This window comes from Cucurbita pepo, chromosome 16 (assembly GCF_057944985.1).
Source record: "Cucurbita pepo subsp. pepo isolate OVF chromosome 16, ASM5794498v1, whole genome shotgun sequence".
NCBI classification, from domain to species: domain Eukaryota; kingdom Viridiplantae; phylum Streptophyta; class Magnoliopsida; order Cucurbitales; family Cucurbitaceae; genus Cucurbita; species Cucurbita pepo.
In genome coordinates, this window is record NC_141813.1 from 11,180,264 (window position 1) to 11,195,506 (window position 15,243).

Below are 15,243 nucleotides of genomic sequence, written 5' to 3' on the forward strand. Positions count from 1 at the left end.
CCCGACTCTTAAATTTGTCTCAATTTGGTCTCTTACCTTCTGAAATATCCATTAGTCAAATACCCGTCTCTACCTTACATGACGTATAATTATACACTATATGAAACGATATTAACAAAAAGAAATAAACTTTTATTTAAAAGGTAAATAAAATAAATGAAGAGTAAAATTAAATTAAGAAAAAGTAATTAAATAGTATTTAATCTTTTTAGGTTCCCAAAATTGTCCCACACAAAAGCTGAATTATCTTTTCACCCATAGAAAGTGGGCCAAATTGCAATTAATGACATTGTTTAATTATACATGTTCCCACAAATTTCTTGGAATTTCATATACAGTCCCTGACACAAATACCACATGCAAAGTAGACTTTTATTTATTTATTTTATTTTATTTTATTTTTATTTATTTAGTACAATAAACTCCTGAATATTTTTACGTAACAAGTCATTATAAATAATAAATCATAATTATTTACATTAACCTAATCCATAAGGTCAAACATTATCTTAACCCCACTTGGAACCATTTTCCTTTATTATATTTGGTTAATTTTAATAGCTTCTAATATTAAATTCAAATTAAAAACTATATACTAAATTTAATATTATAAGTAACGTGTATACTTTGACATTTATTCTACGTTTTTTTATATATGATTTGACATATCAACTGCCTTAACCAAACTTATGTCGTAGAAATTTATTATATATTATAAAATTTTATAATTTTTTAAAATAAATTAAATGGTGGTTTAAATAGATTAATTAGGGAGTGTAATTTTTATTTTCTGAATATTAAAAGATTGGTGGGTTTTGTCATACATCCAACATAATATTCATTTATTCCAACATTTATTGAATTAATTTTTAATTAGATGGGGGAGTTTGAGAATCTTATCCCCGGCGTATTTTAGCAACGGGCAGCCCTTCTAGAGGGCAGATAGTTTAACGAATAAAACTGCTGGATTTGCATTGTAATACGGTAATTATAGTTGAATTTAAACTGGGTTTCGAATAATTTGTTGAATTAATGAGTTTAATTAATAAGAATTAAAGGTGTGAATCCGTAAGTCTGATGCAGAGTGCAGCGGTAGAATACAAATTCTATTATCTTTAATCGCTGAACGGTGCGGTCTCTTTCAAGTAAGTAAAAGTGAAAATGACGCAGAAGGACGAACAAAACGGGGCTGAAGAGGGTAATAAAGGCATGATGGTTGAGTGAAAACGCCTTGCTCTGCTGCTGTGGCCTAGTAGCTGAGTGAAAAGCTAAAAAGTAAGCCAAAATTGGACGACCCATTTGGAGAAATCTTGCCAAAGCCGAGGGGATTCTGTTCTTGAAGTTTTGAATGAATTAATGTGTTGATTAGAGGTTTGATTTTGATCATAGCTTTTGTTTGCTTTTGCTTAACGTTCTTCACTGGATGATGAGATAATGATGTACCCACTTTGAGATAGGGAGAACAAGAGGGAGATACTAAGAGGGGATGCTTTTTTCTTTTTTCCACTGTCTGATTAGTGATCATTGATTCCAGTTGTTGTAATTATGGAGGAACCAACTGGGTTTAACCCTCTTTGAATAAAAATTCCCCTTCTCCACCATCTTATAATTGATTCCAGTTAAATTCTGGCATGAGCCAACTGGGTTTTACCTCCATTCACGTGAAGCAGAGGAAAAAGGAAAAGGGAATCGACCCATTAGAGAAAAAGGGTCAATACTTCTCCCCATCTCTTTACTAGTTCACGTAATCGTTACCAAAATAACGACTGGGTTTTATCCAGTCTGTTGCCGCCATGATTCGTACGAAGATTTTAGTCGATTAACGCCAGTGATTTCTATGGATTAAACTTCTACACAGGACCAGATTAAGGGTTCTGGGATTGGAGGGCAGAACGGGGTTCTTTTGGGTCGTTGAATAATGATTAGTTCAAGCGGATTCTTACTCGAGTGCTGATTTTGATAAGAAGGGTCAGTGAAGAATTGGTGGTATTCCTTTAATTTGTGGGTTTTCTTGTTGAATTTGTATTGTTGTGTTCCGGTGGAGGAGTTTTATGTGGAGGGGTTGCTCTGGCGGAGCTGGGGTTTTGCTCAAGCTCTCAAGGTGCTTGCTGAGGATGTCTGTGAGCTGCAAGTTTTCTACCTCCAATGGAAAATTTCCAGCTGGGTTTAAGCTGAAGAAGGCGAAGGAGTATCTGTGTTTGTTAAATTCCACCGGAAAATGGAAGAAGAGGCTTCTCTGTCTTTGGATTCTCGCTCTACTTATACTTTTGAGCTGTTGGTTTTCCTTGCGTTCGTATAATGTAAATAGTGGCACAAAACAGAAGACCTCGTACTTGTTCGACGAAGAAACTCGGACTTTTCTGCGGCATTTCAATGTAAGCAAGAATCAGCTTCAAGCTTTAGCTTCCTTGTTATCCGAATCAGATCGGGTTAGTTCTTTTACAGTTCAATTTTTTGATCTTTTGATTTGGCAAACAATATCAGCTAGGATCTCATATCAACATTGTTCTTCTTTTCTCATTTATTTTCAACTTTGGAGCTGTGACAATGTAAAAGACTTGGGAATTGTTGAATTCATAGTCTGAGGCAGGCTGTTTATGACTATTTAATGAATTTATCACATTAGTTTAGGTAGAAATCATTGAAGATCACTTCCAAGCCTGATAAACTGAGGCAATATACTAGGAACCATCAAGCTATTTGCGTTGTACCATTGGCAAACCTATCCATTGTATAGGTATACACCAGACAAGTGCCTCTTATCTTTCCCAAATTATGTAACAGGAGGAGGATTAGAGAATAGCTTCATTAAAAGGTTTTCATTAGATTATGTAAGAGCCCAAACCCACGGCTAATAGATATTGTTCTCTTTAGATTTTCCCTTCGGCGCTTCCCCTCAAAGTTTTAAAACGCGTCTGCTTGGAAGAGATTTCTACATCCTCATTCCCCTCTCTAACCAATGTCGGATCTCACAGTTATATTTGTTGCAGATATCCGGGTGCACCAATGATTTTGGACCTGACACATCAGAGTTGGATGGAATTGGCTGTGCTCAGAGGTTACTGTACTGGGAGCAAGATTTGCACAAGCAGTATGTATGGGTTGAAGAAAGTGCAGATTCCAATGTTGGGCGGTGCCCAGTTCGAACTGAGAAGATCCCTGAAAATTCTGACCAATTATTCTCTGAGGACATAACTGTTCCATTTGCTACAGACTTATCCATCTCTTTACTTTCAAATGGAAATCAGCTTTGTGGAAAGGTAGATAAGTTTTTATATTGGAATTAGTGAATGTAGTTTTCTGTGCTTTGAAAACTTCATCTTTCTCAATTGGCAACATTTAAAGAACTATTTTTTTATTATGATTCTTATCTACTATAGGAAATTAATGGAGTACACCTTGGTTTGTTTATTCGTTTATCGATATCTTCTGATAACAGAACAAATACATTACCCACCTTTGAATTTTGATGATGATAAGCACCATCATTATTTAGTTCTTACGCATAGAAAGTTAACTTTTGAGTTGCTGATTAATCTTGCATCTGGGTATTATCAGATAATTGAACAAGCAGGACAGCTAAGATGTCTTATAAGAAAGCACTGGAAGATTTTCTGTAGTTTATTGATTGGATGTTTTTGGGTTCTTCTTGGACTGGTAGTGTTCCAGAAAGTATCTGGTTTCCATCTAAAATTGTGGAACAAGAAACATCCAAAGCCAAATCAGCCATTGGTTCATCAACAGTGGGTCTTACTAAGGAGAAAACAGCATCAACAAGTCAAAGATTCTCCTAAAGGCGCTGGTAAATGGCGGAAGGTGCTCTTAAGAATATTTATCGTAGTTGGGATCGTCGGGTCCATTTGGTTATTTTGGTACCTGAACCAGACAGCCATTTTGAGAAGAGAAGAAACACTTGCAAACATGTGTGATGAGCGAGCCCGGATGTTGCAGGACCAATTTAACGTTAGCATGAACCATGTTCATGCATTGGCTGTTCTTACCTCTACTTTCCACCATGGAAAACAGCCTTCTGCCATTGATCAGGCAATGCTCTTTCTGTTTGCCATTATTTTGTTTCTTCTCTGACATATAATTTCTATACTAACATGAATATGGAAACCGGATTTTAGTAATCCTTCCTTGAAGAACAGTTCCCATGCTTATGTTAAGTTTTAAGAAAATATGAATAGCAAAATAGTGTTGTTTACACAACCATTTTCAATTAAGAATTGCAATAACTCCAATCTGGTTAATTCAAGGAATCAAATGATTGTACTGAAAGAATTGTGTTCGAATCCTAACTAGTCTTCTGTCTAGCTGATTAATTGTGAATTCTTCTCTCTGCAGAAAACATTTGGTGAATATACAGAAAGAACCGCCTTTGAAAGACCGCTGACTAGCGGTGTAGCTTATGCTCTGAAAGTTAATCACTCAGAAAGAGAGAAATTTGAGATGATGCATGGATGGACAATAAAGAAAATGGAGACTGAGGACCAAACTCTTGTTCAAGATTGTGATCCAGAAAATTTGGACCCTGCACCAATTCAAGATGAATATGCACCTGTCATATTTTCTCAAGAAACAGTCGCGCATATAGTTTCTATCGACATGATGTCGGGAAAAGTGAGTACTCGGATACTATTTCGTCATGCCCCTGAAATTCTATTCCGAATTAAGGAGATATGAATGAAAACGCCTAAATGATAATTCTCTTTTGTTGATTTCTAATCTTTAAACATAGCCATGTTTTTGTTCCAGATAATGGCAATGAAAGCTCTCGTTTCCACCTGTTAGGTTTTACAATGTGCAGGACTTATGAATTGAAGTTCTACAGAACTGTTCGATTGTTTTATCATTACGGCTAAGTGTTCATTTGTTACAATTTTGAACAGAGTTAAACAAGTCTTGTCATTTAGTTCTTGAAGGATAGCTATTTCTGGTGTCAAATTCTAAGGCACCGCTATGTTACTGTATACACTTCTGGCTCTATAGGAAGCCTGTGATCATACATGATTCATTTACTCTGGGGTCCCTATACCCTCCTTATAATGGAGCAGATTTGTCAATATTGAGAGTGTTCATTTTTTGGGTCTATTTCAGTCACTTAAAGGATTAACTTCTTTACATAATGCTTCTGCCTTGCAGGAGGACCGTGAGAACATCTTGCGAGCTAGGGCGTCTGGGAAGGGAGTGCTTACATCTCCTTTTAAACTTTTGAAATCTAATCACCTTGGAGTTGTTCTCACATTTGCTGTCTATAACACTGACCTCCCACCAGACGCTACTCCCGAGCAACGTATTGAAGCTACTGTTGGGTAATTTTGTTTCTTCGAAACTTGTTACTTCTGTGCGTGTGCATACCCTTTCTTGAAAGTTCCGTGTCATAGTTAACAAGCTGAACCTAATTATCGGTCTTGAATTCATTTCGTCAAAGTTATCTAGGTGCATCATATGATATCCCCTCACTGGTGGAAAAGCTTCTGCATCAGCTTGCTAGCAAGCAGACAATTGTTGTGAATGTTTATGATACAACCAATGATTCTGCTCCAATCAACATGTACGGTTCTGATTTTACCGATACCGGGCTACTGCATATTAGTAAACTTGATTTTGGGGATCCATTAAGAAGGCATGAGATGCATTGTAGGTAAGTGCTCACCTGCTGTGTTGACTTCATGTCATTATGCTACTTACCTATATGAATCCAATATTGTGGAATTACTGTTGATTTCTCATGAGCTCAGAGCGTATCATTTGGTTACAGATTCAAGCATAAACCTCCACCTCCTTGGACGGCTATCAATTCATCAGCTGGCGTCCTAATCATTACCTTGTTGGTTGGCCATATATTTCATGCAGCAATAAGTCGGATTGCAAAAGTGGAGAATGACTATCACGAGATGATGGGGCTTAAAAGTCGCGCCGAAGCTGCTGATGTGGCAAAATCACAGGTGCATGTCAAAACTTCCGATATTCAAAGCGTGCTCTCTCCTTTGTATTCCTTTCAATATTTTACTACATTATCTAGAGAGACAATGTTTGTTAAGTTTGCTGAAGTATTGCATTTTGCAGTTTCTGGCAACAGTTTCCCATGAGATCAGAACACCAATGAATGGTGTTTTAGGTAATATGAATGCTATTCAATAGAAAGTCAATACTATAAATCTTCACACTTATATCTTGCATAACAACGCTTAAGTACTTTATGTAGGCATGCTCAAATTACTGATGTACACTAACCTTGATTCAAAGCAACTGGATTTTGCCCAGACTGCCCACGAGAGTGGAAAAGATCTGATATCACTCATAAATAAGGTTCTTGATCAAGCTAAGATGGAATCAGGAAGGCTTGAACTTGAATCTGTGCCCTTCGATCTGCGTGCTATACTTGATAATGTGATCTCACCTTTTTCTCTCAAATCTAATGACAAGGGAATTGAGGTAAATTGATCAATTTATTTCCATGTTGATTTCCAAAAATGTGGTTCTTGGTGGTGTATGCCTTACGTGAAATTGATTTCGTGCTCCCTTTCGTGTGAAGTTGGCTGTTTATGTCTCTGATTTGGTGCCTGAAGTTGTCATTGGTGACCCTGGACGCTTTCGTCAAATAATTACTCATCTTGTTGGAAATTCACTCAAGGTTAGATTTTATTTACGACTACTTACCTTTCGTTATCATCTGTAAGCCTCGTTGATCGACTGTGCCACCGCATATTTGAGATGAAAAATAAAAAACAGAACAACATTCTTGTGCCCATTTTTGCAACTCATGATTAATTTTGATGTTTCTAGTTCCTGAAATTACCAGTGTTCTACATGTTGCTCATTTCTTGCACATGGAATGTATATAATCGTTCGGTAGACACGAACACATAGAGGTTGTTGTCCATGACATTCCAAGGATTCCTTGTTTAATATTTTAGCTGCTGCAAAATCCGGCATTCTCAAGGCCCCATCTCCTATTGGATTTGTAAGTTAGTTGTGATGGCTTGACATTTCATTAGGACCAATTTTACTCTCGGAATTCACACTTTCGAGACGTATACTAATACAACCTTTTAACCCATGCTTGCAAAAAACTGACGCTATGGTGTGCGTGCAGCTTCTTTAATTAATCAACAATGCTGCACTGTTATGTTCTCTGGGATCTATGCTGATTTAACTTACATTTGCATGATGCCAAATTTATCCTGATTTTAATGCAGTTTACTCATAAAAGGGGACACATATTAGTCTCGGTGCATCTGGCTGACGAGGTGAGAGGTCCAGTTGATTTTATGGACATTGTTCTTAAACAAGGCACATATGTAGTTGGAGATACATCAAACAATAGTTGTACTACATTCAGTGGGTTACCTGTGGTGGATAGATGGAAAAGCTGGGAGAAATTCAAAAAGTTCAGCAGGACGGATGCGGTGGAGGAACCCAAAACAATTAGAATACTCGTGACCGTAGAGGATACAGGTGTAGGAATTCCCCACGATGCACAAAACCGAGTATTCATGCCTTTTATGCAGGCAGATAGTTCCACATCTCGGACGTATGGTGGCACGGGAATAGGATTGAGTATTAGCAAACATTTGGTGGATCTCATGGATGGGGAGATTGGGTTTGTGAGTGAGCCTGGTATTGGTAGCACATTTTCTTTTACGGTTTCTTTCCAGAAAGGGGAAATTAGTTCTTTGGATACCAGACAGCCGCACTGTGATCTGGGTGTTGTCGATTTCCAGGGGCTAAGAGCGTTAATAATTGATAATAGCTGCGTTCGAGCAGAGGTCACGAGATATCATCTTCAGAGGCTGGGGATCTCTGTTGATATTAGTCTGAGTGCAGAGTCTGCTTATCAATATCTATCCAATGCCTCCAACACAAGGTAAGTTTTATTAGTCTTATTCATCTTATGCTGTCATTGAAGGAAAATTTTCATTTGGGTGTCAAACTTGGCTCTTGTATTGCAAGGGACTCTATAGGCCAATTGGAGACTCAATAAATTCTCCTTCAAGGCAAAATGAGCGATTAGCATATTTATTTCTACGATCTAATAAATTGTGAGATCCCACATCAGTTGGAGAGGAGAACGAAACATTCCTTATAAGGGTGTGACAACCTCTCCCTAGAAGACACGTTTTAAAACCGTGAGGCTGACGGTGATACGTAATGGGCCGAAGCAGACAATATTTGCTAGCGGTGGGCTTAAACTGTTACAAATAGTATCAGAGCTAGACATTGGGCGGTGTGCCAGCGAGGACGTTGGGTTCCCAAAGGGGGTGGATTGTGAGATCCCACATCGGTTGGAGAGGGGAACGAAACATTCCTTATAAGGGTGTGACAATCTCTCCCTAGCAGACGCGTTTTAAAACCATGAGGCTGACAACCGTACGTAACGGACCAAAGCAGACAATATCTGCTAGCGGTGGGTTTAGGCTGTTCCATAAATGATTAATGAGCATATGGCATCATGTAGTTGTTCTATTTAAAGTCCAATTTCGACATTAGAAAATATGTATATCTATCTTATTGATATTTTAAGGTTCGGCTAGAAAGGATATATTGTTCGGTATCATGTTCAACTATTACTAATACACTTTAATTTTCGAAATCAACAGAGCATCAACACAACTGGCCATGATTCTTATAGACAAAGACATTTGGGACAAGAAAGAGGGTCTCAAGTTCCATCTTTTGTTTAAAGAACATGTGAATGGTCCAAAACTCTTTCTCTTGGCATCCCCCAAAAGCTCCAATGAGCAATATGAACTTAGATCTTCTGGCCATGTAAATAATGTGTTAAGTAAACCTCTTCAGTTAAACGTGTTGGTCAGTTGCTTCCGTGACGTCTTCGGGATCGAGAAGAGGAATCAAGTAATTATTAAACGACCATCGACCCTTGGAAATCTGCTGAAAGAAAAGCATATCCTGGTTGTGGATGACAATGCTGTAAACAGAAAGGTGGCCGAAGGCGCCCTAAAGAAATATGGAGCTGTTGTAACTTGTGTAGAACGTGGAACGGATGCTGTGGCTCTCCTCAACCCTCCACACAACTTTGATGCTTGCTTCATGGACCTCCAGATGCCTGAGATGGATGGGTAATATCTTCCTGCTGTTTATGAATTTGCTTTATAACTAAGCCATATTGCCTGGGAGTAGTCATAGATATCACATTCTTTGTCATAGCATTGCCAATCGATACTACAATAGGTTGACTTGCTGTAATCATGATGCGTATCGAATATTATATGCAGGTATGAAGCTACAAGACGGGTCCGTGCCGTAGAAAGTGGCGTGAACGCGAAAATTTCATCTGGGGAAGTGTCGAATGAGGATAATAAGGTCCATTGGCACACACCAATCTTTGCAATGACGGCAGATTTAATTCAGGCTATGAATGAAGAGTGTGTGAAGTGTGGGATGGATGGTTATGTAGCTAAGCCATTCGAAGAGGAGCAGCTTTATTCGACTGTAGCACGTTTTCTTGAGACTGCTTGACACAATGCTGCACGTAGCAGCAATAACCGTTCCTTACCTCTCTGACCCGAAGCTCGTCGCTCTTATGCAAGGATGGATGGCTCCAGATTATGGCTGCTGCCCATCTTCTGACTACTCTATCCAGCTATCGGATGGTGGATGGAGTTAACCCGGTCGTGTCCTTCTCATCTGTCAATTTGTGGTAAGCTTCCATATTTCCTCTACATGTTATTTCTTGATGAGAGGTAACATAATTTCATTCATAACTCTTGACTGTTTCTGGGTAGGGTGCCTGTTTATTCAACATCAAATTTGGTTTTGGCCTTCCTTATGAGTTAACTATGAACTGATAAATCCTCCGATCAACGAAATATTCCTTATAAGTGTGTGGAAACCTCTCCCTAGTGGTGGGCTTGGGCTGTTACAAATAGTATCATAGCAGTCACTGGACGGTGCGAGGCATTGTCGGAGTAAGACTAGACCCTCTCCTTAACAAACGCGTTTTAAAACCATGAGACTAACGGTAATACGTAATAGGCCAAAACAGACAATATCTGTTAGCGGTAGGCTTGGGCTGTGATACTTTTCAACATGTTTTCAACTGCCTATAGCAGATCAAGGGCAACTCATCGCTCGAGTTGCCTTTTCTTTTGTGTTACTTTAGGCACTTAAAGCTCTCCCATTTGTTCAAAATCATCATTTCATGTTCTTTGAAACTTCTCCATTATTCTTTCACCACCTAAAAGATTTGTTCTTTGTTATTTGTTTCAGGAATGACAACCATGATTAGGTAGTGTTAGCAGTGGGTGTAGGCTGTTGGGGGAAAAGCGAGCAAACGATGGATGATCCATGGATTTGCATTATGCCATGTCCCTCCAATGGCCATAAACTAACAAATGGCTTCCTAGATGGCCCTTGACTGCTTGTCAAGTAAGTGCCTGTCCATTTTTTTTCCATTTGCCAAACAAGAAAGGCTACAATATTTACACTATTCCTTATCTTGACGTAGGTAGACTCGAACGTTATGATTTGCCGAAATTACTCGTTTATGAACCCTGAAGCCTTTTATCTCCTCCGAGATGGCCCTTATCGAATTCCTCCCTCGTCGTGCATTGGAATGATAGAATCTTCACCTTTTTCCGAGCCGACTATGATTGATTCGACATTTTTCACTAGCTGTATGTATCCTGATAGATATAACAAAATACCAAGTATAGACATTTGAAAGAGTATTGTATATTCCCATGTATACAAGGATTTGTCTGCTTACAAAGTCTCGAAATGTCTCGTGGAAGGTCAATGGTTTCATTTTGAAGCTATATAAAATTATGTATGTTCTATATGTAAAGGAGATTTGAAAAATTTAGTAAGAAGAGCATTTTTGTTTTTCTTACTGTACATACTTGGTTATATCAGATAAAACTATGTATAGTAAATTGAACATGTACTTTTGCACTGTGTATACTCTCTTCCTGTATACACTTGTTGAAGTTATCAACATAATCATTTAGTCAACATTCTTCCTTACATTTTCTCTCTCTTGTTCTTTGTGTTCATCTAAATCGAGTGTGTGTTGTTGTGTGATCTTAACATCAACTGCAGCAAAATCCAACCAAACCAGCCTTGTTGTTGTGTGATCCTAACCCAACCTTCAGAGATTGAAGCACCAGGGTGGATCCTGTTTCTTCAAAGGAGATGTCATGCAATAGCCTAAGTCTATTACAAGCTGATATTGTCTGCTTTAGCTTGTTACGTATCGTCAGCTTCGCTGTTTTAAAACATGTCTTTCCACAATTTTATAAGGAATGTTTTGTTCCTCTCTCCAACTAACGTAGGATCTCACATGCTATCATTACGGACTTTGATCTAAATCCGCTTCATCGATTCTCTTTCTTTTAGTAAATTGCAAAAGTTACCCGATTATACTATCTAGAAAAATTGGCATCATTGAAGTGGATCATCCTCTTACATTGAACCCATGTGGAAGCTATGAAGCATGTTTGTGTGATACTCATTAACTCAAGAGAAAAGAGGTTAAATAACACTACAAAAATATTCAAAGGCTACAAGATTGGATGTCTAAAAGAAAGAATCTTCCATTTCCTTCATTTTTTTTCTATTAACAATGTTGATCCTCAATTAAAATATAAAAAAGCAACAGAAGAATCACTATGTTCCATCATCACCTCGAGTGCCTAAATCTTTATATAGGTCTCCGTTTCATAAATATTTGTGCTTGTTTTCTCGTAATTTCTTTACTACAGTTTTCATCTTTCTTAACAAGCATTCGAAGTCTTAGCCAACAAATTTTAAGAACAGATACAAAACTCTTACCAGTATGAGTTTATTCCATAAGATTTTCGATCACCTGAGTTTGATCTGTTCGAATTTTTTTTTAGTTGTTATCCACTCTAATTAGTTCGAATGATTCTTTCCTCGAGACTTTTTATTTATTTTTATTTCTTTAATTTTGTTGTGGAGAGGTGAGAAAATACTTTTAGTAATTTAATAAAAAGAAATAGGATGAGGAATCTACGGTAATAAATGTCCAAATAAATGGAGGGAATAACCAAAAAAATGGGTCCCACTCTTTACCCAAATTACACAGCAAAGCGTGTAAATATAAAAATTAATGTTTGGAGGTTGATAGCAGATTCGCAGACAAGAAAGGAAAATATATATATATAAATCTCATCGGACTAATAGATATGCAATTTCAAATATGCTAAATAGATGGTGGCAATAAGACAACGATTACGCACGAACATGTCGTATCATAGTTACAATCGTACTCTTGTAGCAATGAAATAACAATTATGCGACATTTGTTCTAATTTAGTGAATAAATAAGCTGTGAGAAATTCAGACTTTGCAGATAATGTCGACGTATGCTTGAAGTTTAAGTCACGCTTGTGAGAAATGTTTTAGAAAATGTGAGCGAATAAGTATATTTGAAAACAATTTAAAATAATTGAAGAGGCTATAACTAAAGAAACACCACGACTTAAATAACATATAATTCGGGGATGCTTGTCTGACTTGTCTATTAGGTTAGAATAAGTGCAGCACAATTCAAGGGATGCTTGTCTGTGAAGTTCGAGTTCAAATTTCTCATGGCTGACTTGTCCACTAGGTTAGAACAAGTGCAGCACAATCACTGTCTTACTGTCACAAGAGTGAATTTGTCTTATATGGGATGATCATGGATTTGCAAGTAAGGAATACATCTTCATTGATATAAGAACTTTTTAGAAACTAAAATTAAAGACTCAAATAGACAATATCATACCATTGTGAAAGTTCGTGGATTCTAACATTACAATCAATTATATTTTACGGTCGATATTCAAAATCGCTTGAGATTTGTGAGTGTGATGTGGGGACTCGATAGCAACTACACAGCACACCCCTCTTACAAACAACATCATTTTGACATTTTCTTTTTTTTCCAATTTTCATTAAAATAAAATCAATCTCAAGATATAAATATCTTTATAAATATTTTCATCATTTTGAGCATAATTCAACTGTAATTAATATTTTTTTCAGAGATCTGGAGTCACATGTCGTACCAATTTAAATTAAAAAAAAAATGAATATTAAATATTAAATCGAGATATAAAGAGGAAGGAGACATTATTATAGCCCATGAGAATCACGACAATAATAATGAAGGAAATAAAATGATGGAATTTGGATAAGCTCACTTCAAATATCAAAGTAAAAGGTTAATTAAGCTGTCCACGTTTATATGATTATTACCTAATTAAGTACCTTAATCTTATTTTGGAACCTAACCTAATAACTTAAAAAACCTATCCACTTCACATAACGACAAAAAAAAAAACATAATTAAATATTTAATTCAATTGTAATTAATAATAATACTTCATTTCAGATAATTAATCATAAAATTCTTCTTCTAGAAGAAGAATTTTTATTTTTGGAGATGATTATGCGTAAATAATAATAATAATAATAATAATAATAATTAATATTGTATGTAAATTTGGCACGCGAATAAAGTAACGGACAAAAAACAAATAAGAAAATTTGAAAATTCTTGATTTGTTATGTGTTAGGGTCAGATGCATTGAAACCATATATTAAAATTGTCCTGCGTGCGTTGCACGTGACCTCAACATTTTTATTTTATTATTATTATATAATTAAACGCATTCCATGAAAAATCAAATCTAAATCATTGATTCCCCCACTTCTTTTTTTCTTTTTCATTTTTGCACATTTGCTTGATGTGACCTTACTTTCTTCTAATTTACCTTTTATTTTATTAAACTCTCGTTCGATTTAATATGATATGACGTAGGTCAATTAAATAATCGTTAAATTATTTTCGTTTCTCTACTTTTGTTTTAACTGATCGGCTTACTTATTTATATAATATCATACTAAAACTATCCGACTGGCTTACTTATTCGTATAATATTGTACGAAAGTGTTGCTTGCAAATTTAATAAGTATGTTAGTCGACGTTCGAGTAATAGTTTGATATAATATTAAAATGTTTTAGAAATATTACAAATAAAGAAACTTATAATAATAATAAAAAAAGAAACTAAATTAATAAAATTTTTATAAATTTCAATAATATCTTTGAACTTTTAAAGTTTTTAAAAGGAAAAATTAGTTCTTTATTATTAAAATAGCCTTCAACTTTTGATAGTGTTTCAAAAATACCATTATATTTTAAATTTTTTTAATTAATATCGTTAATTTTTTAAAAAAATTAAAAAAATATCAATATTATATTAAAAAAATATCCATGAAATTTTAAAATTAGCATTAATATCTCTCGTCTTTAAAAAAAAATTCTTATCTTTGATCGAACATCGTTTATCTACATCTCATAGATTATCTCCAAATTTTTAAACTTACTCTTGAAACTTCGTGAATATTTTTTAATCGCATTTCAAATGGTAAAAATATTTTTAAAATATTTTTTTTTTTTTTTTGAAGTTTTAAAATATATTTAAGTGTATTAATTAAACTCTTGTATTTTTTAGTATTTTTGAATATTTTTTAAAAGTTTAAAGGTATTACTACAGTAATTTTTAGAGGAAATATTAAAGTTTATTTAATTTTCTTTTTTTAATTTAATATTAGAAAGTATAATAAAGGTGGGTGTTTATAAGTTAAATTGAAGTAAAAGGCACTACTTCCCACGTCATCTTTTGCCTTTTAAACTAAGCTTCTTCTCTCCTCTTCCGTGTATGCCACTCTCTGGGCCATCCTCTGTAGGCCCCACTAACCCCTCACCCTTACTTATTAAACCTTCAATTTCCCTTTTTTTACCACATTGCCATTTCTCGCCCTCTCCTATTAAATAATATACTATATGCTGTGTATTTTTTATTTATAACAAAAATATCTCTGTCACACACACATCTTTATTTCCAAAATTGACCTTACCCTATGGTGTGCCTTTTTCCAAGCAAATAATTAAGAGTATGGTCCATGGACAATCTTTTTTCCAAACCCATGGCCACATTTTTTGAAACAATAATTAATAAATTCAGGGGTGAAATTGTAAATTCAAAATAATCACTCCATGCCGTAGGGGCATGGGATGGTCATGCATTCAAAGTCAAATTATTCCCATATATATATATATATATTATTTAAAAAAAATACTACTGCATTATTGAATTTTCTTTGACCAATTTGACTGCTCTTGCTTTTTTTTAATTTCTAAATTTAATTCCAACCATTATTATTAATTATTTCCTTTTTTTTTTTTTTAATTTTTCATTAATGAGA

At 35.5% G+C, this 15,243-nt stretch overlaps 1 protein-coding gene across 2 annotated transcripts; it reads left to right on the forward strand.

Moving 5' to 3' along the window:
• The first annotated feature begins 1,202 nt into the window (after positions 1–1,202).
• Positions 1,203–10,992, forward strand: LOC111777095 (histidine kinase 2). 2 transcript variants are annotated; one of them, XM_087118549.1, is made up of 16 exons: positions 1,203–1,371; positions 1,859–2,429; positions 2,991–3,260; positions 3,559–4,044; positions 4,348–4,623; positions 5,146–5,315; positions 5,435–5,647; positions 5,765–5,951; positions 6,073–6,124; positions 6,212–6,441; positions 6,542–6,640; positions 7,206–7,873; positions 8,607–9,086; positions 9,243–9,667; positions 10,237–10,395; positions 10,475–10,992. In XM_087118549.1, the coding sequence occupies exons 2-14, from the start codon at positions 2,052–2,054 to the stop codon at positions 9,484–9,486; spliced, it is 3,753 nt and encodes a 1,250-aa protein (XP_086974675.1). In that variant the 5' UTR covers positions 1,203–1,371; positions 1,859–2,051; the 3' UTR covers positions 9,487–9,667; positions 10,237–10,395; positions 10,475–10,992. The 2 variants fall into 2 exon arrangements, with proteins under 2 accessions (XP_086974675.1, XP_023512304.2); XM_023656536.2 differs by having other exon boundaries at positions 1,203–2,375.
• The last annotated feature ends 4,251 nt before the right edge of the window (positions 10,993–15,243 follow it).

Coding starts and splice junctions, on each gene's coding strand:
- LOC111777095 (XM_087118549.1), top strand. CDS start 2,052: ATGTGGAGGGGTTGCTCTGGCGGAGCTGGGGTTTTGCTCAAGCTCTCA. Junction 4,624..5,145: donor TCGACATGATGTCGGGAAAA/GTGAGTACTCGG, acceptor TCTGCCTTGCAG/GAGGACCGTGAGAACATCTT. Junction 5,648..5,764: donor AGGCATGAGATGCATTGTAG/GTAAGTGCTCAC, acceptor ATTTGGTTACAG/ATTCAAGCATAAACCTCCAC.